Raw genomic sequence first — 24528 nt, 5'->3', positions numbered from 1 at the left:
AAGCCATAAAGGAGCTGCAGTCTAAGGACTTGGTAACAGGTATTAATATAAGTGCATGTGGCAATGATGATGAATTATGTGTTTGTTGTATAAAGGGAAAGGCAACTCGACCTTCAATTCCCAAACAAAGCCAAAGGTGCTCAAGGCAACCACTTGAACTAATCCATACTGATTTATGTGGTCCTATTAAACCAGCATCAACAGGAAATAACCTTTATATATTGTCTTTCATTGATGACTTCTCGAGATATACAGTGTGCTATTTGCTGAAAGAAAAATCGCAGACTGAGCAGAAACTGCGTGATTATGTTTCCATGGTGTCTAACAAGTTCAACAGGAAACCTCAAGCCTTTCAAAGCGACAATGGCGGTGAGTACGTTTCCCATGCCACACAGAGATTTCTCAGGGAAAATGGAATCCAACATAGATTCACTGTTCCCTATAACCCCGAACAGAATGGGGTCGCCGAGCGCAAAAATCGTTCTATCATGAATATGGTCAGATGTATGTTAATAGATTCAGGACTTCCCTACAGACACTGGGGAGAAGCGGCCATGACTGCAATCTACTTACAAAACAGATTTCCCACTAAAGCTACAAACAAAACTCCTTATGAGTTATGACATAATAGGAAGCCAAGCATAGAACATCTTAGAGTATTTGGATGCAAAGCATATGCGCATATACCAGAGGAAAAGAGATCCAAACTAGAACCCAGAGCCTTAGAAGGCATCTTTGTAGGATATGCTCCAGGATGTAAGGGATATAGGATTTTTAACCCAGAAACTAACAGTGTTACTACAAGCAGAGTTGTGCAATTTGATGAGCGACATAGGAGCAAACAGAATGCTGCTACACGTGACCCTTCAGAGGGAGAGAATGATGACAGCCAGCTGCTGCTGTATCGGCCAGATGACATCGCTACGCAAATGCGACCAGATATCCAACCCGGTGATGAGGCAATGGGTGCAGCCACTGAGCAGATGCAACCAGAAGCCCGACCAGGTGAGAGAATAAAGGCGGAAATTCCCAGGCCAGTAGATGTGCTGAGGAGCCAGAGCCCGCTGCGGAGGCAGAGGTGACTCAGGACCTTAGGCGCTCTCAGCGCGTCAACAGAGGAGTTCCAGCCGAGAGACTGACCTACCTTGCAAGGTCGTCGCCACCACAAGAACCAACTTCATGGGCCGAAGTTCAACAAATGCCTGAACCAGAAGCAAAGAAATGGAAGGAAGCAGCACAAGAAGAAATAGATGCTCTGCACAAGAACAAAACATGTACTCTCACAAAACTACCTAAGGGTAAGAATGTTATTGGATGTAAATGGGTTTTTAAAGCTAAGAAAAATGAGAATGGTGCAGTTGAGAGATACAAAGCTAGATTAGTAGCCAAAGGATATTCTCAGATTTATGGAACTGATTATGATCAAACTTTTGCACCAGTTGTAAAATATTCCACAATCAGGATGCTTTTAAGCATAGCAGCTTCTAGAAACATGCAAACAGAACACCTGGATATAAAGACTGCATTTTTACATGGTGAAATTGAGGAAGAATTATATATGAGTCAACCTCCAGGGTTCATAGATGAACAGAACAAACACTTAGTATGCAAACTTCAGAAAGGACTTTATGGTCTTAAGCAAGCTGCCAAATCTTGGAATGATAAACTGACCAAAATGTTACTTGATCTAGATTTTAAACGAGGCAAAGCTGACCTCTGTCTTTACAGTAGATACAAGAATGAGAGATGGACTTTTATTTTGTCTTATGTTGATGATCTTATCCTTTGTTATGAAAATTCAAGTGATTGTACTGAAATTATATCTCATCTAAACAAGGAAGTTGAAGTGAAACGCTTGGGCAATGCTAATTTTTATTTGGGATCCAGATCGAGAGAGAACCAGATGGCAGTTACCTTCTCAGCCAAAGACAAAAGATACTAGAACTACTGGAAAGTTTTGGACTGGAAAATGCCAATCCAATGCCTACACCAATGGAAGTAGGTTTTCTGAAAGAAAAGGAACCACATGAGCCTCTACCAGAGAACAACGGGTACAGAACTGCCATAGGCAAGCTTCTTTACCTAGCAATGACAACAAGACCTGATATTGCAACAGCTGTAGGTATTCTATCCAGGAGGGTAAGTAAACCCACTGTGAATGATTGGACCGGAGTAAAAAGAGTAATGAGATATTTAAAGGGTACTGCAGATTCTAAACTAAGGCTGCCAGCTAGTAAAAATCCCACACTATTGGGATATGCTGATGCAGATTGGGCTAAAGATAATTCAGATTGGAAATCCACTACTGGTTATGTGTTTTTCTATGGGAATGGACCTATAACTTGGGCCAGTCGTAAACAAGAAATTGTGGCCCTTTCATCCACTGAAGCAGAACTTGTGTCAGCTTCAGAAGCATGCAAAGATTTACAAATGCTTTTAATGTTACTTAAAGATTTTGGCATTACAGAACCTTTACCAGTTAACATGCTAGAAGATAACCAGAGTTGTATAGCCCTTTCTCTTTTAGAAGGAAATACTCCGCGCACAAGACATATTGGGACACGACAGCAGTTCGTGAAGGAACTTCAAGCACAAGGAATTGTGAAGCTGCACTACTGTCCCACTGAAGAAATGACAGCGGACATCTTTACCAAGCCGCTGCCCAGAGACAAGTACCAAGGTCTACGAAGTGACCTGAACGTTGTGAATGCTGACGACACTCTGAGTCGAGAGGGAGTGTTGGAATAGGCGACTCAGCCTGCCTTTGGACACTGGGGGGCGCTGCATGTCTCTTTGAATGTAATGTATAAGTCTAGCAATCTGCCACTCTCTTGTCTAAGGTGGGAACGCCTACTGACTCCTCCTCTCTTGCCTCTGTGCTTCTTGGGAGATTTCACACCTTCCCTCATGCTCTTCCAAGAGAAAGATGTAAAGCCACCATGCTCCTCATGGAGCCCTTCTCTTTGTCCACAAACCCTGCACCTACAGCCTCACTGCCTATATTTTCAGGCCGTGGTATTAGCTTAGTGAATGTAACTCTATAGATAGGTTCTTTCCCTTGATATTACCAGAAGATATTGCTATGGAGAAATCTGCTACAATAAACTGTAAGTTCTATCTTTCTATGAATTTTGTCTGAGGATTAATTAATGCACGTTTGTGAGGGTTTAAACGCTTCTGACTAAATTACTCTGCTATATGTTACTCTGCTAAGTTACTAAACTAAAATATATAAAATACCATAAATCTCTAACACTTGTAGGGGACACTCTCTGGAATTCAGGTCTGTGAGATTTGGGGTGATCCAAAGATTAGTTGGGGATGCAGAGGGCTTTTATGTTTCTCACTTCTTTATTGACAACAATGTCTAATATAAGGTTCAGGGAGAAAGGTGAAATAGTAGGCCTCAGCTCCAGAAGTAGAGACTGGATCAGAACCAGCACATATTTTCTTGCAGAGGGCAGTCTCTGGAATTCGGGTCTGTGTGAGATGGGGTGATCCATAGATTGTTTTGATGCATAGAGGGCTTTCATTTTCCCCAGTTCCTTATTTACAGCAATGTCTGATAGAACGTTCTGGGAGGCAGGCCAAATAGGAGGCCTCAGCTCCAGAAGCAGAGATTGGATCAGCACCAGCACATGTCCTGTTGTGAGGGACAGTCTCTGGAACCCAGGTCTGTTTGATTTCTGGTGATCCAAAGATTATTTGGGGGTGCCGACGGCTGTTATATTTCTGAGTTCCTTATTCACAGCAATATAAAGTACAAGGTTCTGAGAGAAAGGTGAAATAGTAGGCCTCAACTCTGGAACTAGAGACTGGATCAGAACCAGCACATGTCCTCTTGTAGGGGACAGTCTCTGGAGTGCAGGGGTGTGTGATTTGGGGTGATCCAAAGATTGTTTTGGGTTGCAAGGCGCTTATATTTTCACCACTTCCTTATTCAAAGCCATGTCTAATACAAGGTTCTTGGAGGTAGGCCACATTCCAGGCCTTCAGTCCAGAACCAGAGACTGGATCAGCACCAGCACATGTCCTCTTGTAGGGGACAGTCTCTGAAGTTCAGGGCTGGGTGATTTGGAGTGATCAAAGATTGTTTTGGGTTTCAGAGGGCTTATAGTTCCCCACTTGCTTATTCACCACGAAGCTGAAGTTGGTTCCTAGTTCCCAGTTCCTTATTCGCAGTTCCTAGTTCCTTATTTGCAAAGCCAAAGAAAAATATTGTGGGGAAACTGAAAAGCTCTGAACCTCAAAATCAAGTTTGCAGGGGCACATATTATACACCTCCATATTCAGCAGACTCAGCCCTCTGAGTGGACCGATACTGGGTCATCCTACAAAACCCAGATCTTGAGTTATAACCTTCAAAATAGGGTGCCCCCAGAACAATTCAATAAGAAGAAAGGGGCAGCAGCTGAAGCAGAAAAAAAACTTTGGATCACCTCAAATCACACAGATCTGAAAATCTGAACAAGAGGACATGTGCTGGTGCTGATCCAGTCTCTACTTCTGGAGCTGAGACCTACTATTTCACCTTTCTCCCAGAACCTTACATTAGGCATTGCTGTGAATAAGGGACTGGGAAACATAAGAGGCTTCTGCACCCCCAAATAATCTTTGGATCACCGCAAATCACACACCGCTGAACTCCAGAGACTGTCCCCTACAAAAAGACATATGCTGGTTCTGATCCAGTCTCTGGTTCCAGAGTTGAGGCCTATTATTTCACCTTTCTCTCAGAACCTGCGTCCAAGAACCTTGTATTAGACATTGCTTTGAATAAGGAAGTGGAGAAAATATAAGACTTCTGCACACCAAAATAATCTTTGGATCACCCCAAATCACACAACCCTGTAATCCAGAGACTATCCCGCATATGAGGATATGTGCTGGTTCTGATCTAATCTCTGGTTCTGGCACGGCGGGCTGGGGGGCCCCGGGGGTCGCGGCTGTGCCGCGACCCCCGCCGCCCCCTGCGCCGCTCCCCCCGGTCTGCCGTGCCAGAACCAGAGATTAGGCACCCTATTTTGAAGGTGATAACTCAAGATCTGGGTTTTGTAGGATGACCCAGTATCGGTCCACTCAGAGGGCTGAGTCTGCTGAATATGGAGGTGTATAATATGTGCCCCTGCAAACTTGATTTTTGTAGGATGACCCAGTATCGGTCCACTCAGAGGGCTGAGTCTGCTGAATATGGAGGTGTATAATATGTGCCCCTGCAAACTTGATTTTGAGGTTCAGAGCTTTTCAGTTTCCCCACAATATTTTTCTTTGGCTTTGCGAATAAGGAACTAGGAACTGCGAATAAGGAACTGGGAACTAGGAACCAACTTCAGCTTCGTGCAGAAAAGAGTTATCCGCCGTTTGTGTCTGGGTTTGAATTTTTGCTTCACCATTAAACACACATTGAAGAACATCACCACTTCCAACTCTTGAAACGTGCGTGGAGTCTCAAGGTAATTACAGAGAACCTCACACTGTTGCTGCAAAACCAAACGTAAGTCTTGTTGCACCTTAAAAATTAGCAAGATTTCATTATACATTTTCTGCCAGCTCTGGTTGCACAGGGTTCTGGCATCACATCACAGGGTAGATAGGTTGCACCTCAGGGCCTGGTTGATTTGGCCAATTCATTAAAGATCACTCCACAAGTTTAGAGGCTCCTTTGGATACTTGGAGACCATCAACCAGACTCTCCTATAGTCATAAGTGGCAACATTTTCCTCATGGGCAAATTGACATCTTCATGCTCCCACCACTTGTCCTCTGCCTGTGGTTCTTGAGTATTTCCTGATCCTGAAATCTTCAGGGCTAGTCTCATAATCTGTGAAGGTACACAGGTCAGCTGTCACATTCTTTAGTGGAAGGGGAAATCATTGTTCTCCCATCATACCTTCAAGATGTTTTTAAAGTGGTTGTTCAATTCTCCCTTTCTGGGGATCCTATTGTTCCCCAATGGTCTTTCTCTCTGGTGTTGGCACAACTAATGTTAAAACTTGTTGAGCCTTTATCTACCTGCTCGCTAGCTTTGTTATCCAACGAAGTCACTTTCCCAGTAGCCATCAGCTAGGAGGGTGAATGAGTTGGCTGCCCTGAGAGTAGCTTTAACTTTTCTCAAGTTTCATGGGGAAAGAGTGATTTTGAGGCCCAGTTTTACTAAAGGGCCTGTTCAGGTTTTACCTTTTACCTCAGTTGCCTTGTCTGCTTGATGCATATGTACTCTCAACAAGGACCCACGCTTCTTCTGAAGCTTTTGCACAAGATGTTCCCCTAGGGAATATCTGCAGAGCTTTAGAAGGAACTTGTCAGTTGGCAAGGTCCTTCACTCTTTATTCCAGTGAGAGCATCACCACACTGCCTTGGTGAGTAGCTTGCTAGTCTCCCATTGTGGGACTGCACGGAAGACTGAAGGTGAAAAAGAATGTTGCACTTACCTTGTCTTCCATGCCAGCACACATTCCTTTCCTCCTGACCCATTGTGAGAAACAGAATGCATTCTGTTTCTGAGAGACTCATGATGTCTCAGGAGAACTGAGGGGAGGGGTGATGTTTAGGCAGGGAAATGGTGTCTTGCAGGTTTGTTTAAATCCTACCAAGGGCCTGCACAAGGACAGTCCTATTATGTGCTTGCACAGAAAACATCTTGATGAACAACAGTTACAGGTTAGTGTGATTCTGTTTTCCATAACATATTAGGTAAGCTGCACTTTCCAACTGAGTCAGTACTGTGGTTCTTTCTCTTGACCATTTTCTTTCACAGAAGGCAGCTCCAGTGAAATTCTGTTTCTGACTGAAAAGTACTACCCACAAGCTGGGAGTGCTGATTTTCAGCAGGAAAATGGCATGGTGGGGGAATGTTAAACAGCCATCTACCCCAATAGCAGTCTCCCCCTTTAAATCACAGCCCCACTGGCTTCATTTTGCTTTCAAGCATTATCATCAGGGCTGTTGCAAGCCCAAAGGGTGAATGAGAGTTGAGAATATTCAAACATCCAGGTGTGTGGGTCATAGAATCCAGAGGAGGTACCAGTGACATGTGGGGAAATGGGCCAAAGTGCTGTAGTGGCTGAGAGAAAATAGAGATAGAGGGAGATGTCAGGTTATAGATGACAGGCTATGGCAGATAGATCCCTGTACCATTGCAACAAGAAATCCAGGCTCTTGGTTAAATGGCTTTATTCAGAAATCAAATCATTTCCACAGATATGTCCATAGAATTACTCAGAGCAAGGTAAGCATCTAAGCAGTAAGAGCAAGATTGACAGGAATAGTGACCTCTTAACTCACACGTTTGCTCCTTCCCCCTCCCAATAGTAAAATAGTAAAACAGGACTTTTGGTGCGAACTTGTCCTGAGAACGTCTCACATATTTGTACTATCAAGTTGAGACAGAAAGCAAGAGATCAAAGTTGAGACACATCAGTGCCTGGGAGTGAGCAGTATACACGGTCAGCAGCACTGAAAGTTTCTACAGTCCGTTAGATAAGACACCTGGAGCTTCAATAAGCCTGTGAACGGAAACAGTTATGGCAGTGTAATATGACATCAAGTTATAGCATGAAACATTGGTTCAGAACAACAGGTCCGCATTAAGTATGGCATGGATGAGGCACAGACATGACAGGCGGACACTGTATCAGTTAGGAAAATTTTTTATTATTGAAATAATTTTCTTGCCTTGCTGGAGAAAATGGCTGTAAAGTTCATTGAGTGATCATTGTTATGGACTATCAAAATAGACCAACAAAGAAGAGCACTGCACAGAATGTGTGCATGTCAGATACTTTATAAGCATGAAATCTTAATAATAAATATCATAATAGGTTCTACATTCTTGGTATATTTCTTCCTTTTTGCACTGTTAACCAGGCCATTAAAAAAAAAACCAACCACTTCCTTTGTGGGTACATGAGTAAAGATTTTTAAAAAAATGAAACTAAGCAACAGCAACAAACAATAAAAAGCCTCAGTCAGAGCTGGTTTAAAACAAGAAAAAAAACTTGATATGATGGCAGGATATCTGCGAATGGATTTCCTTACAGGGTTTTTAAGGCATAAACGCATCTGAGAGGAGGGACGATCTACAAACCATATTTTCCCCATGTCCCCAAGTTTACAGTATCTGTACCACCAGCCGCATCCACCATGTGCTGCTACTGGGGAGAGGGCACAGCTGGGAGCAGATATAGCCCTGCCCCTGTCCAGCAGACAGATCAGGCAAAGATTGATGGATTTCCAAAATCAAAGCATATGTTGGCCTCATACTTCTATCTCTGTGCTCATTCTGTATCCAACTCTGCCCCAGTCCTCAAAGCTGTCTCTCATTGCTAGCCACTGAATAAACTTGGAGGCCAGCATCTCCAGTTTCAGAACTACACAGCCTCCCCGCACCTCAGTGCATCAGAAATCTTTACGGTGCTCCACCAGTTTAAACTGTCATCCAATGTTCCTACAGAATGAAGTACAACATGAATATTTCATCAACTGCATGTTCCCATCTGAGATCAGTATGGTATTGCTTCATACCTTACATGGTTCTTACGTGTATGTATCTGGAAGTAACTAGCCTTGCAATTCTAAACAAAGTTACTACCTTCTAAATCCATTGAAACCAATGGGATTAGAAGAAAGCAACTCTGTTTGGGATTGCACTGTAACTTCCCTTTCACAGCAATCAAGCGTAAAACAAATATAGCATGCTGAGTGTGACTGTAGTTCCACTGTGGTTTGTCTAACCTAATCTCTTGGTCTTTGCTAAATGCAAGATAAAAATATTGCAATTTTGGGTATTTCTACTAAGAAACGGCAAGACTGTTGCAGATATTTATGCGTATGACAGGTATCAGAACATGTACTTTGGCAAGCAACTTTCATTAGCTTCTTTTTAGGCAATCTACTGGTTACATCACCTTTGGTTTGAGATTATTCATACTTAAAGTTCCTTTTTTGTAACCTAGAACCTTCTTAAAATAACTGAATCTACATCCTCCTCTGCAATGCTCCGATTATTGAGGAAGATTATTATTAAGGGCCTTCAACTGTGGTGAATTAAGATCATTAAGAGCCACAGCACTTTGCTGTTCGGAACAGGGCCCTGCAAATGGGCAAAACAAAAGCTGTCCATTCACACACATTCTCTGTGGTGATCCCCACTTTATGGGATGGCCTGCCTGAGGAGGTCAGGAAAGCACCCACTTTCCTGTCTTTCCACAAACTAGCCTGATCTCATCAGATCTCAGATGCTAAGCAGGGTCAGTACTTGGATGGGTGACCACCAAGGAAGACTCTGCAGAGGAAGGCGATGACAAACCACCTCTGCTTCTCATTTGCCTTGAAAGCCCCTTGCTGGGGTTGCCATAAGTCAGTTGTGACTTTACAGCACTTTACATATACAATCTAGATATTACCTGGGCATGTACAACAGTGGCCAGATCTTTCCTGCCTAGGAAAGGCCGCAGCTGGCTAACCACTCAAAGCAGGTAAAAGGCACCTGCTTATCCAACAGTAAGCCTGAGAGCATCCCCATACTATGGACTTGTTCCTTCAAGGGGAGTGCAATCCCATCCAGAATGGGTGACACCTTAAATCCTGGGTCAGACCTTCTGCTCATCAGTAGCACTTTTGTCAGGGTTGAGTTTCAGTTTTATTATTATTCCATTTATTACATCCACTCCAATACTGCCTAGAGGTGCCAGTTCAAGGTTTCTACAGCTTCCCTGAGATCAGCTGGAAGCACAAGACAGAGGTGAGTGTTACCTGCATGTTGGTGAAAACCCAGCCCAAATCTCCCAATGACCTCCCCCAGCAGTTTCATGTAGATGTTAAATAGCAAGGACAGGATGGAACCTAGCGCTACCCCACAGGCCAAAGGCCAGGTAAGTATGCCCCTACTAGTTAGTTTCAGTGTCATTTAATATGTTGTGTCAAATTGCTTATGTTCTGTTTCAGTAAGGCTCTGTATTGGACTTCTGCTTGCTTTCAAATTTCTTCAATCCATTATTATATCTTTTTGGTTATGGAATGTATTGTGTATTTAATGTCCCTGGTGTCGATCATAGTGAGTGGGACAAATAGCATCTCCATGGGACTATTTGGGGGGATGGAGAAATGGCTGTAGGGAGGAGGCTTAAACTGTCTCTTCTCCTGCAACATAGTCACGACGATCCAGAACTGGGCCCCATGCAATAGCTTTTTACATGAAACAAGCTTTAAACAAAAAAACACACCTGCTTGGGCACTCATTTGCAGAACTCCCAGTGCAGTGTTAAGCAGGCTGATTGCAGGAACCTTTGAAAGATCTGGGATAAAACTCAGATTTTTAGGAAGCTAATGAACCCCTGGTTGTGTTTTGTGTCTTATCCACACAGGAAAAGGGGGGGGGGTGAGTTGTGAATTACTGGAATGATAGCACAACATCCAGCTATGTGTAGATAAGGAAAGATCTGCAGAAAGAACACATATCCTGGTGAAAGCTTCAAGCTACTTGCATTTACTAGTTACAGATGTGTGGTGTGATAAGTAATTTTTAATAAGTAAGTAGCCGTACCAGAAAGGCCCCTTGACAGTATGTGCAGAGTAGAATTCACATCTCTCATCCAAGACACAGAGCAGGCAGACACTTTTACTGAACAAAAATCTGCAAACAATTTAATGACTCAAGATGGGCTTTAAATACCATAAGCCATGGAGCTACCTGCTGTTCTGTTTTTCTGTCATTCTATTTTCCCATCAGTTCCTGCAGAATTTTATCTGGAGAACAGGAGGAGACTCCTTCAGATTTTACCCAAGCACTCTGCAATGCTAATTCAGATATATGCTTGTTGTATGTATATACAACCAGCCCTAGACCCAAAGGTACCCTAAGCCAGCCCTCCTCCTTCTATCCATTCCAGCTTTTGAATGCCTCTTTAAAAAAATTTAATCTGTAGCCCATTTCACAGTTTTGGTCTATAATCTACATGCATGGCTTATTCTTGTCACATAAAAGGATAACTAAATGACAAATGAATGTTCTTTTTGTTTGGGTTTAATACTTACTAAGATCATGATCTTTGAATATTCTGTGGTACATGTAATATTAAAATTATTCTTGTGTGCACTATTAATGTATGGAAATGGATATAAATTTTCCTGTTTAAAAATAATGTTAACACAGGGTAGGAAGATCAGCATTGCAACATTTTCATACTATTTGTTTCAGTTGGTGAATAGGTAGATGGGCCATGACAGATACCATAAACCCAGTGCCCCCGAAATCTGACATCCCAAGCAGTCACCTGGATTAACCTGCATGCAGTCACCTGCATGTCTGGGTCTGCCCTAAGCAATAAATATGCTGAGTAAATGTATTTAAGACAAATATGAACACAGCCTCTTCCCAGATGACAGATACGTGACTGAATGCACATCAGAATATAGCACTGCTCTTACGTACTCGGTGAAGGTATCAGGAATGGTCTGTGATGCAAGATAAGGAAGAAGATCACTTCCTCTTTCTGTGGTTTGTCTTGCTGGGCTGCTAAAAAAAAGCTGAGCAGAACATCCTATCCAGCCTGCTGCCAACATGGAGCAAGAAGTGGTGGGGAGCTTCGTTCTTCTGGTCATTGTTACTCTTTTAAGTGTCATCCAGAATGGTAAGAGAAAATGGTATGTTTGAGGAGCTGGGTGAGGAATAAACTTTTATATTGGTTAGGGGGAAACTAAATTGACCTTGTCATGTTTGTAGATGTGAAGCTGCATCAATCTTGTGTCAGAGTTTCCAAATCCTTTCCCTCTTTTTAAAGGTTGGATGAGTTTGGATTTACGGATCATGGTTATACTCTGAAGTCTGGATGCATGGAGTTAAGTTGAATGTGGCTGCTCTAAAGGAAATAACTTGAGAAGCAGAGAGGGAGAAGCTTGCCTTTAGCTAGCCAGAACAGTTAAATATGCAGGAGTCAACCTAGCTGCAAATACCTACATTTCCAAACACTGCAGAGAGTCACACGAGGGAGGAGGTGAGAGAGGGAGAGCCAGACCTTGGAGAGAACAATGAACTTTTAAAAACTGTAATGCCCCCTTAATTAAGGCCACAGAGCGTCACCCATAGCTGCAGGCACTTAGCTGAAAGGGCAAAGTAAGGTTACAAGGAGATCCCACTCACAATGCTTTATATGCAATAGGTTGTTGTGAGTGACTTGGGTGGTAGCTCTTTGCTTCTCTAACCCCTGGATTAGTAGAATGTGAGTGGGTGTCAGCAGATTTGCCACAGGACAAAAAAATCCGCACCCCTTTCTGTATTAAATAAGAGAGAGGAATGGTTGCTTCCAGTGTTTTCCATTACTAGCTAGGGGTCATATTTATCCTTCAAAAGGGGGGGGGGAATCAGTAATAGTGAAGCACTGCTTGCAGTTGCCAACCTCCAGGTGGGGACTGGTAATCTCCCACAATTACAACTGATCACCAGACTGCCCCTGGAGAAAATGGCTGCTTGGAGGGTGGATTCAGTGGCCTTATACCCCCAAAAGGTCTGTCCCCACCCCACACCCTGCCCTCTCCAGGTTCTAACCCCAAATCTCCATGAATTTCCTAACCCAGAGCTGACAACCCAAGTGAGTGCTTCTGGAAAATTTAACTCTGACTGTGTTGTGAGAATGTTCTTAGGGCTACAAACACTGAACCCAAATGACAATTTTAAGAAAAGTAAATTCTTGGAGGGGAAGATTTTGAGTGGGAAAGGGGAAGGAGTGGTAATCCTTTCATTACTCTCTCTGCCGTTTCTCTACTCCAATTATCACTTTATGCACCCCCACCCACGTTAAAATGCATATTTCTATACATTTTGACCCTGAGTAGAAAAAACTTCAGGGAAGAAAAATTTGTAATGGAGAATCCACAACAGGCAAGTCAAGAAAGGGTTTTGATGTACCCGCTTCCAATCCACACTTCTGCTCAAAACTCCACTTAAAGATACTTCTCTCTTTTAAAACATTTTTTTGGGAGGCTCTATTATATGCATTGTGTGTAACACATCGGTAGCCCTTAGAAGGACTTATGGTTGTATACCAAAACCTGGTCCAGAGAGTATCCCAGTGTATCCAATAGTAGTAGTTAGATTTCACAAAACTGTTGGCGCCTATAGCTATATTGGCTCGGTTGAATGAAACCTCATGGTTACCATGGGAATAAGCCCATTAGGCATGTGTGTGAGGGGATGTGGTATCAGAGCATAGACTTTAGTTTTATTTTCAGAAAGTTGCAACATGTCTGTTAGCTTTCCCTTCCACTCCTTTCCTCTTTAAAAAAGAAAACTTTAGTAACTGTTTTTGGGAGGGGTAATTTAGTGGATGCCTTCCTTCTTTTCTTCGACATATCTCGCTGTGAGCTGGGCAACTGAAAGCATGCTTCTAAGACAGGGCTTTCAAACTTCCTGTCTTCAGAGAGCTCTGCTAAACCCCTGTGAATTGCAAATGGTTCTGGGCACTTAAAAAAAACCTTTCTGGGGGAACTGGTCCACTTGCTCTTGGATATGCCCAAAGCGTTTCTCCTTATGGCATCCTGCCCATCCTGCTGTGCAACAGTCTCCCGGCCTAAGCAGACAGAGGCAGTCTTGGACTTGGCAGTGAGGACTCCAAGGTTTATTGTTGTGCCAAGGCTGCCATAACAGAAGCAGCTCAAGACTTCGTGGCCACCATGAGACTGTCCCAGAACATGCTGGTACTGGCGCATACAGCAGGTCATACGCTTGATTTGGTTTTCTCTGGGGATAAGGTTCGTGGTTTGGTAATGGAAGAGTTTCCCACTCTGATCTTGTCATAGACCAACCACAATATGGGTGAGGGGTTAATTAGGACAGTCTTCCTCAGGAGACTGATGGCTTCAGAGGGATTCTTGGTGTCTCTTGGGTATTCTCCGGTCAGCAAGGTTGGCACTCCTGTTGCAGCCCTAGTTGACTCTGGAATATTGACATGTCCAATATTGTGGACATGATTGCCACAAGTGCCCTCTCTTCTTCCATGGAGTCTGGAATGTCCCTTGGTTTACTGAGGAGTTTTGGATGATAAACGGTTGGCCAGACAGATTGCAAGTGGAAAAACCCTTGAAGCGAATGCAACTGAACACAGGAAAAGAACTCATAATTGTGCCTATTCTGTGGCAATGATGGAAATGAAGTGCAGTTTGGTTCTGTTGGGCTTTGTTGGTTAAGCTTGCAAATGGATTGGGGTGACAAGCCTTGGAGTTTAAAAGCCTTGGAAATGTTTCCCCGTAGGAAACAATGGAGAGTGGCTGGGGGAAGCTTGTTCAGGAGCCCATAAAACTGGACTCCAGGGCCCAATCCTTCTGAAATTTCGAGAGTCTTTAGTGGACACTCCGGAGTAAGTTCCCTGCAAAGTTGGTGGAGTTATCTTTTAAAATGCCCTCCATAGGGAGTAATTTTCTCCATAGGGAATAATGGCTGGTTAAATCCAGAATTCTCTAACCCGGATCAGGGAATCTGACTCTAATTTAAGATCTTTTTGGTATCCCTGAAATCCAGATCGAGATCAACTGGATTTTGGGGAGGGGTGCATAATCCTTGCCTTGACCCTTGCTCATCATGGCAATAGTATCATGCTAGATTGGGTTGGTTGACTCGGTTCTGGAGGTAATCAATGCCTCCCTGGGGGAAGAGTGTAGTTCTGACCACTTTGAAAGAGATGGCTGTGAGATTCCTCCTGAAGAAGCATCCCTGGGTCCAAATGACCTAAGCAACTACCACCCAGTGGCTAGTATTCCATTCTTATGAAAGGTGCTTGAGTGGGTGTTGGCTGCATAGCTTCAGGTGGTTTGGGAGGAGACCGATTATCTAGACCCATTTTGATCTGGATTCAGGCCCAACTTTGAGATGTTAATGGCCTTGATTGATCTGACTGATGATCTTTACTGGGAGAGTGACGAGGGAATGCGTCCCTGTTGATTCTCCTGGATCTCTCAGTGGCTTTCAGTACCATTGACCATGTATCCTTCTGAAGTAACTGGCTGGGTTGGGAGTAGGAAGCACTGTGCTTCAGTGGCTCGGTTCTTACTTGACCAACTGTTTCCAGAAGATGGTGCTGTGAGACTAATGTTTGCCCCTTGGCTTTTATGCTATGGGATCCCATAATGTTCCATCTTATCCCTCCTGCTACATGCAGATGATACCCACTCTATTAATTCTTAACAGCTAAGCCAGGTGTTTCTATGCAAGTCCAGAAGAGGTGCCTGAAGAATGGAATAGAATGGATGACGGCCAATAAACTGAAGCTCAGTCTAGACAAGACTGAGATGCTGTTGGTCAATGGAACAGCTGCTCAGGGACTAGAGACTGCTTGTTCTGTCCCTGAAGGATAGCCTTGTCATGTGCCCATTTATGACAAGCAAACACCTGGCATATTTATACCTCTGCCTGCTGATTGCCAGCTGATCAGTGGGATGAGGCAGGAAGGGAAAATGGGTGCATATGGGAGGATTGGATTCATAAACCAAAAAAATTCAGGTAGTTTTGCAGTCTTGTTCCTTTATTTCCTAAAAATTGGATTGCTTGTGTACTGTAGTACATCAATAAAAAATATTCTGTCCAAATACATTCTATCCAAAGCAAAATTTGGATTATTCTTGCACTATTGGTGCAAGAAACTAAACCATGTTTTTTTTTACAGCCTTTTTTGCAAGCAAGTTAGAACATGAAAGCAAGAACTACACAGGCAAAGTTCTTCAGCGAGGAGGGTCATCTGCCTTTGACCGAGTCTTCACTGCCAAGTGAGTATTCCTACATGTTAGAGTAAAGAAAGTGCATCCACTAGGAGTGTAATTGATGCATAAACAAAAAAATGCTTTGCTATAGAGATACTTCAAGCCTGGTTGGAAGTATGGTTGGAAGGCACATGGAATAGCCATCTTGTAAATGTAAATAGGTCTGAACAACACTTAAATGAGAGGCCTCCTGCCTGGGAAATGTGTGTACACTCCCCTGAATTCTGTTCTGGAGAAATGTGGCATAAAATGCAATTATTAAAAAAAAAAGACACCACTCCATCTTCCTGTCCAGGCCTGGCTATCTAATGAAGTGACCTGAAGCCATTTTTGCTTCTTTGGCTCCCATTAAAAAAAAAGTACAGCAAACTGAACTGCAGATGCCAGTTCCCCTAACTATCATGAGATTCCTCCTTGTGATAATTCAGTCACCATTTCTAGTTACCTGTTGCCAGGGCTACCAAAATGGTTGCCAGACTCCCACAAGAGGAAGTAGTGAGATTTTAAGAAACCCATAGAGTGTGTATTGCTTGCAGCCACCTCAGGAAAATAAGCTACCTTCAGCTGCTGCTGTTCCCATCGCAGAAAATAAATTTTCTATGCCACTAATGAAGAATCTACTGGGGTTGACTTGGTGGTGAGGGAAGGGTACTCTGTACAATCTCAGACACAATGGCCTTAGCTAATATATCATAAAAAGCCAGGATCCCAACACAAGTTTCTAAGAAAGGTTCCAGAGTATGGTAAGCTCTGAACTTTGGTCTGACTGGAACATGATATTAGAGAGAAAGTAGAACTTACCTGTGCAAATTCGCATGTCTCCAGCATCTTGTTTAAACAAGACTTTCATCCACTACCCCTGCAGTGTTGCCATGCCAGAGATCTATAGCTGTTGTGCCAGCATGCTAATATCTCCCTGCCTTGCTTATTATGTGCAGCAGGGTATTAATGCAGTGAAATAAAATAAAATAAATGTGGAAGAGTATTTTTTTTTAAAAAAGGACCCCCCCCACCTGCTGTCTGCCGTGAAACAATCCAGGATTCTACCAGCTCACTCACTGATTTGGATCTGGTGGAGCATTTCCATGTGTGATATAGACCTCGCACAAGTAGAAGTGTTAAAAATCAAAACTTGCAGTCTGCTTGTACTAAATAAAAATTATTTGGAAGCAAACTCTCTTTTCCATATGTACTCTGGTACAAGGCATTTTTAATTGGGTCAGTACCGCAATTAAGTGCTTTGGGTTGCAGTAGACCATGTGTTGTTTATTGTACTAGTGGAACAGTGCTACACATGTTTTTCTTTCTATTCACATTTTGTGGGAGCCAAACCACCATGAGTAAAAATGTGTAGAATTCCTCTTAAAGCAATAACTGAAATTGGTTTTTCTATTCTTTTAGTTGTTAGAAGAACTTGGGCAAACCAAGGGCATGTCATGTCTCTTACAACATCAGCCAGTTACTACAAGTATATGATTCTGTCTGCAAAGCTGCTAAATGTCTTGTGGAAACATTTAATCTTTATAATTTATGCAAATGCATTAATATTAGGGTTTCTATGTTTCGCCAACAATTAATTCTTAAAGAGAGCAATCTTAAACTGGTCTACTCAGATTCCTACTCAGTTCTACTCAGTCCTAGCTTACCGCTAGGACAGTTGTACAGTTGCTTGATTAAAAGGATGCTGCTAGCTGATTGGGCAGCAGATTTGTTTGTTAATTTTGAATCCAAGTTCTTAGAAAAAAATTAGGTGGCAGGAACCACCTTAGAAGAGGCATCTGACAGGTAGCTTCTTCTACAGCGCTATCTGCTGGTACCCTTGCATGCACAGCCTAAAAGTGAGATGTACTTTTCCCCTAATGAGCTGTGTTTATTCATATGCATATTTGGTTGATTCTTCAACTATCTGACTAAAACTAGTATGGTTGATCAACAAATGCTGCAGTCCTTTCCATGCTTTTCTAGGAGTAAGTCTCCTTGATCTCTCTGGGGGTTACATCTGAGTGAACATGCATAAGACTGGGCTGTTAAGATTTATTTAATAGGGCGACAGCCTTAGTTAATCCCTTTCCTGGTTCCATGTTCAAGGGCCATGTCTTGGAACTTAAAACAGGGGTTGTGGTGAGCTCTAGTTCAAGTTAAGCCTTGAATAATTAATATGTAAATACAGAAACAATGAATAGGATTTATCTTGTGACTCCCTTCTGCTGGCACAAGGGTGCTTGCGCTGATTAGTGCATTAGTGCATTTGTATTAGTGCATTTATACCCCACCTTTCTCCCCAGTGGGGAACCAAAATGGCTTACCTCATGGTCGTCTCCTCCATTTTGTCTTCACAACAACCCTAAGAGGTAGGTTAGGTTGAGAGAGAGCGATTGGCCAAAGGTCACCCAGCGAGCTTCCATGGCAGAGTGGGAATTTGAATCTGGGTTTCCCAGATTCTATTCCAATGCTCTAACCACTATTCAACACAGAAGCAACAATATTGCATGGGTTTTGCCCCATGGGTCTAGAGCCCCAACGCCTAGCATTTTCTTTTTGTCACCCATGAGTCACTATCAAGGCAGCAGAGATCAGCCATCTCAAGCACATCTTGTGTGCATGAGAGGATCCAAACCATTGTCATGGGAGATCGGGGTAGGTGGGTACAATGTTTATACCCAGCAACATTTGAGATAGATACCTTTCTGGCCCTACATTAAACTCCCACTGTTTCATATATGTTTGAATCATATGGATACATTATTTTTTTAAAATTCTCATTAGGATGGTATCTCTTTATCAAACTATCTTTTTCTTTTCCAGCCAGAACTGCAGAGATGCCTATCCTACCTTTCTTGCAGTGCTTTGGTGTGCTGGTTTGCTTTGTAGCCAAGGTAATGTATTCAGCTAACTCTCACTGGCTCTTGCGTTAGTTTTTTTTTTTTTTTGGATGTTCAGGGCAAAAAGCAAGACTGTATTTTCCTTTTGGAAGTTGCTTTTTTGATCTTGAGCAAAGGAACTGAGGAGGATTCACTTCAAAAGTGCAAAAGAGGAAAAGATGTAACAGGTTTACTCTACAGACTGAAATGGATCTAGGATTAGCTCCTTTAGGCTATTTCACATACAGAAATTCAATGGGTGAAGCTTTCTTCTTAGGGGATCTACATACTGGGTGGGAAACTTTACCTGCTGAATTTCTGCTTGTGACACAGTCTTTAAGGCCAGCCTGGGGAAAACTGGCAACCCAAAACAAATTACAATGAACATGATGATCAGAGGTTTCTCAGTGGAATAGTTTTCTAAACCAAGCCTACCTATTTAGATTACTCATCCACTCTGCTCCTAAGGATGGATAACAGTATCTCCTCTTATTTACCTTCATAGCAAGTGAGTTTAGGACTCTCAAGGTGGGATCTGAGTGAGACTGAGATCCAGTATATTGATGCTCTCTCTCTCTTTCCTACCTTTACCTCTATAATGCCTAAATATAGTCAAATAAATCCAATTACAAATAAAGTGTTGCACCAATATAGATAAAAGCACATGACAATAATCAATACTGAGCAATACTAGGCCAAGCATTTGTATTCTAGATGAACTTTCAGACTTTGCATGAACCGTCTCTGTTTTTTTTCCTATGTGTTAGGTAATTCTAACAGGTGTGCTTTAATCTTTTGACAGTTAATTAAAATAGTGGCCTCTATCGAGATTAATGTTCCTCTCTCAGAGATTCAACCAATAGTGATCTCTCAACTTAACTTTTTCTGACTTTCCTCAGCGATTTATAGTTTTGTTTTGCAAGTTTGAGTATAATGTTTTTTACTAACTGGAAGGTTATACAATAGAAATTATGAATATTCAATGAAGCATCAGACCAATTATCATTTGTTTGTGCTATCATGTGAATAAACCGTAGGTATTTGCATATGATGACTTATAAAAATGCAAATTCAGATAGAATGGCAGAGCTCTGATGGAAGAAATCTCTTGAGAGAATTTAGGTGAGAACTTATCTTTACCTATGCATTTCATAGAAACTTTGATTATGTTAAACTTAGAATTTATTAGGAAATGTTAGCAAACTTATTTCGTATTGCCTTCCTGTGTTCTGTTTTTATAGGATTTATATTAATAACTATTTATATTTTAATTACTTGTTTCATTAAAAAACGGGTGTATTTTCAATAAAGTGAAATACACTCTAGACAGGTGTCTGTGAGCAGAACCACAAGAGACAAAAGGCACAGATTGGACACTTGTCAGCTTCCCTCAAGTTTTGATGGGAAATGTAGGCAGCTTGGTGGAATGTTGGACAAGTGACAGTTGAAAAGTCCATTGGACAGCAGTCAGAGAGCCAAACTGCAAGACTAGGATGCCTACATTTCCCATCAAAACTTGAGGGAAGCTGACAAGTGTCCAACCTGTGCCTTTTGTCACTTGTAGTTCCGCTCATTGTGTTTGATAAAGAGTTGCAAAGCAATATTGAACCCTATATAAAATAAACGTAATGATAAACAGGTGGTTCAAAGAACTTAGTTTTTTGACAGGTCTGAAAACTAATTGCTGAAAGCTTTCCAAGAGAAAAGATACATCTTTCTTTTGGTTAAGTGGAAGCTTAGTTTCAGACACGGGCAAAAGGCCAGCCTTGCTTAGCTTCTGAGATCTGATGAGATCAGACTCACCTGGGCTTTCATTAAATAGTTTTCCCTAAAGAACCTTGGGAATTGTAATTTTGTAGAAATGCACAGAATTCTTTATTAATGCTCTCTGCCTCGTTCACAAAAATGACTTGCATAGCTGTTGCCATTGTGAGCTTCCAGGAAGAATCTAGCTGGCCACTGTTTAGAAACAGATCCTAGCATTATTCAGCAGGACTCTTCTTATATTCTTAACCTTTGTTCTCTCAAATCTTTGGCTCTGATCCAGAAAATTTAAAACAGGTTTGAAACTGGTGAAAGTTTATTGAAAACTAAAAGGTGTTGATTTTTTCCCTTCTCTTCAGCTCCTGCTGCCTTTGCTGGGCTGATGTACTTGTTTGTAAGACAGAAGTATTTTGTTGGCTATTTGGGAGAAAGGACACAGAGGTAACTTCTCACTTTATATCTTCTCTGGTTTGTCAAAATAGTTTAAGTTATCAAGTGGCTGCCCATTTTTACATTTCTTTGCCCCCACCATAAATATGCCATGTGCCCGAGTCTCAGTTTATTGCCGTATTTTTGCTGTAATGGTTTTCTCCCTCACATTGAGATGTATAGGCATGATAAGAGGCACAGGAAAACAATATTGCAGCCCAAGCTCTGCTCATGACCTGAGTTCGATCCTGGCGGAAGCCAGGTTCAAGTAGCCAGCTCAAGGTTGACTCAGCCTTCCATCCTTCCGAGGTCGGTAAATTGAGTACCAAGTTTCCTGGGTGTAAAGTGTAGATGACTGGGGAAGGCAATATATATACACAATTGAACTCACTGGGTGAGTTTTTACTGACCAACTTCCAGCAGAGACACAGTGGTACCATGTTTATACCAACACTGCACTACATCAGCATATTTTCAAATTGCACCCCATGCAGCTTAGTCTGAATTGGGCCCCGTTCTTCTGGGAATTCAGTTCCCAACAGAGAATTCTATGATCACATCTGTTGACTCTCTGCATGTCCACCACATGAATTGGCCCTCTGAAAGCAAATCTTTTACTAAGCTCAACAGTCCAACTTCTCTGAGATGCCTTTACTTTGGCACTGAGTACTGGTAGTCATCTTCTGATGTTTAGCCCCCATGAATTAAAAATGCAAAACTATTGAATTTTGCCTATTGAATCAGTGACCATCATTTTCTATAGCTGGAATATGATATATGTACATTTTAAATGGAATGTTCTTATTATAGATACATAAATTCTGCACAGTGCACCAATTCCTGGGCTGATTTACACCTGCACTGCTCACATGAAATTAATTGTGTTGTGGAGCATACATCAGTGTGGAGTTTGACCCCATTAATCCGTACATCTGAGCTCTATTTAAGTTGACCTTGATGACAGACAGAGAGGATTAACTCTCTTCAAGTGAATTGATATATTCTTATGGATTGCTTTGCTTTTTCTTTCTCTCAGCACACCTGGTTACATTTTTGGGAAACGCATCATATCGTTCCTTTTCCTTATGTCTGTGGCTGGAGTCCTCAACTATTACCTAGGCCTCTTTTTTGGAAGCGACTTTCAGATGTATATAAAAACCGTGACGGGTACCATCTCCCCGCTGCTGCTTATTCCTTAAATCTCAGCAGCAAAGAGTTGGAAGAGATGGGGAGAGAACAGAAGAGATCAAGATGCTTAGTCAATCAATTCCAGAAGCAGATGTTTGAAATGAACCTGCAAAGCTCATATCAGATTGCTATAAATCTAATGCTCTTTCGGGTTCTGTAGTTTTGATTTAACACTGCTTTTTCTCTGCAAGAAAATTATTTATGGCGAGCAGCTGACATGTCTTTGGAAGAAGAGTAATATATCCCAGTAAATTACAGATCCCCTTTTCTATAAATGGTAACTTGCTTGCTTGGTTTGGGGCACTGAATTGTAAGGGGAAAATTTCATTGTCATCAATTTTTTATACCATTGACTTCAACAGAAGAGTATAACTCTGCTTAGAGTTGTACAGTTAATAGAAATGTATGCATATACTTATAACCTGGTATTCACTATCATATTAGTTAACTATAAATAAGAATAAAATATTGTTTGTGTATTTTTCTAGAAGAGAAAGCATGACAGTATCTTAAATAAAATAATGTACTGTGAATGAATTTACTTTACTGAGGGCTATATCCTTATTGTCACTAAAGTCTGCTGCCTAAAGCACAAATCAAGTGTGACAATAATTGTTATCGGATTGAACAAATGTTCAAAATACTGGATGCAAACTTTAGAGTTACACATAATTGTTCAAGCATAGCATTTTAAAACACAAAATATATGCAACCCAATGGTACACAGTGATAATGGCGGTCAGTTATGTTTTAATGGATATGATTTGTTATTAAATCACTCATAGTGCAAATCCTAAACAGAGTTACCCCCTTCAAATCCAATGAAGTCAATGGGCTTAGAAGGGTGTAGCTCGAGTAATTCTGAATATGCAGCTGGTCACTCAAGATCATTTATTGTTTATTCTGTCATTAGAAAACTTTCAAAATGTGATAGGTTTTTTCTGTTTTATTACTTTAATGATTTAATACTTCAGAAGGAAAAGAAAACAGAAGACATCAGTTCACAGAAAATAAAGCATATGGTTGTATGTTATTGTGAAACGTATTCTGATATTCTATAAATAAAATCCATCTCTCTGTACATTTTTTCTAGTTCGTGTAGTCATTTCTGTTGCCCTCTCACATTCATCCCAGTGCTACAGTGCGTATGCTTTCATACCTGCCCATCAAAGAGGACAAGAATTCCAATAATACACAATTCATAATAATATATTATTATGCAAATAATAAGCAAATAATAAATATATTTAATTTGCAACACAGTCCCTTATGGATTGAGGCTGTGTAGAGAGAACAATTTTTTTCTGCAAACCTAGGGGAACCCACAAGTTCTCAGAGAAATGTGAGAAGATTTGAAAATGGAGGAGGAATTAAATCCTCCCAAAAAAGAAGGGCTCGGTTTTTGTCAACTTGATAGCCATGTGGGAGATGAAGTGGGGGGTGGGGAGCAGCCACCACTGCAGAGGACAGGAGCCACAGCTGCCACACCACACACAGACACACACATACCCACAACAGGAAGAAGAACCAAGGGGTGAGAGGAGGCAAAGAGGTGAGGAGGATGAGTGGGTGAGCACAGCTTTGTGGGGGAAGGTGGGCAAAGCACGGAACAGTGTCAGTAAGTGGGATACCCCCCTCCTCTGTGAGTTTTCTTAGGAAAGAGTGGGAGCCAGACACAGAGGTGGCCACACTTTGGGGGAGGGGGAAGCAAGTGAGTAAAGGAAGGAAGGATGGGATCCCCCCACAAATCTTGTGGGTCCCCACTTGTTATTGCATAATTGTCACTCGAGTGGTTTTTTTTTCTTCAGGTATCCTAACAACACTATTTGTTAATCACGTTCATGACATCCCATCATCTTTTAACCTAATTTTCAGAAGCTCTTTCCAGAAAATTCACAATGTGGACAAAGAGTGGCTACTTCCACACAGGGATTTTCCTGAAGGAAACTCCCAGATTAAAGGGGAATTACGTGATCATTTCTGTTTTTCTCCAGTTGAAATGGCGAGCTGTGGAGTGGTTGTGGTTGGAGCATCCATCTGGACGTTCCACATGCTGCCATAGTGGAAAGAAGGACAGAGCTGAGGAGGTAGCCAGGCCGGGGGAGTTGTCATAGCCACCACTGTTGCTGAGGCAGTGAATCTGGGGGTAGGCCCCATGATTCTTGCAGGGCCCCTACTTGTAAGAAATTTAATACTGTAACATACATGTTAAACATTTTAAGAAAGAAATCTAGCAAGTATGCATAGGCTTATACATACACAACAGGAGTTTTCCCTTCTTGTTTGGGAATTGCCAACCTAATTAGGGTTGTTCACAGGCCTGGAGAAAATGTCCTGTCTCTTTAACAGAAGCTTAATGTATAGAGTTGGACAGCCGAAGCTTTCCATGGCTTGGAGCTAAATAACACCCCATTAAGGCTTTATTAAAGGGACAGAACATTTTTCTCTCTCCAGATAGTTGGCAACCCAACTTCCCATATGCATTGGAAGCTGCTTTTTTAACGCAGGAAGGGAAGCAAAGAAAGCTGCAAAGCAGCAG

The 24528-nt window shown here is 41.9% G+C and overlaps 1 protein-coding gene across 1 annotated transcript; it reads left to right on the top strand.

Moving 5' to 3' along the window:
• Positions 1 to 11552: 11552 nt before the first annotated feature.
• ALOX5AP (arachidonate 5-lipoxygenase activating protein) lies at positions 11553 to 23070 on the top strand. Its single transcript, XM_054974284.1, has 5 exons — positions 11553 to 11630; positions 15654 to 15753; positions 18553 to 18623; positions 20732 to 20813; positions 21838 to 23070. Exons 1-5 carry the CDS (start codon positions 11561 to 11563, stop codon positions 21998 to 22000), a joined length of 486 nt encoding a protein of 161 aa, XP_054830259.1. The 5' UTR covers positions 11553 to 11560; the 3' UTR covers positions 22001 to 23070.
• The last annotated feature ends 1458 nt before the right edge of the window (positions 23071 to 24528 follow it).

The sequence above is a fragment of the Eublepharis macularius genome, chromosome 3 (genome assembly GCF_028583425.1).
Source record: "Eublepharis macularius isolate TG4126 chromosome 3, MPM_Emac_v1.0, whole genome shotgun sequence".
NCBI lineage: Eukaryota > Metazoa > Chordata > Lepidosauria > Squamata > Eublepharidae > Eublepharis > Eublepharis macularius.
This window is presented reverse-complemented; position numbering and strand designations above follow the sequence as displayed.

Bases quoted from the DNA above. Each gene is read 5' to 3' on its own strand.
- ALOX5AP (XM_054974284.1), top strand. From the start codon at position 11,561: ATGGAGCAAGAAGTGGTGGGGAGCTTCGTTCTTCTGGTCATTGTTACT. The intron at 11,631-15,653 runs GTAAGAGAAAAT...TTTTTTTTACAG, and splicing joins TTTAAGTGTCATCCAGAATG to CCTTTTTTGCAAGCAAGTTA. The intron at 20,814-21,837 runs GTAACTTCTCAC...TCTTTCTCTCAG, and splicing joins TTGGGAGAAAGGACACAGAG to CACACCTGGTTACATTTTTG.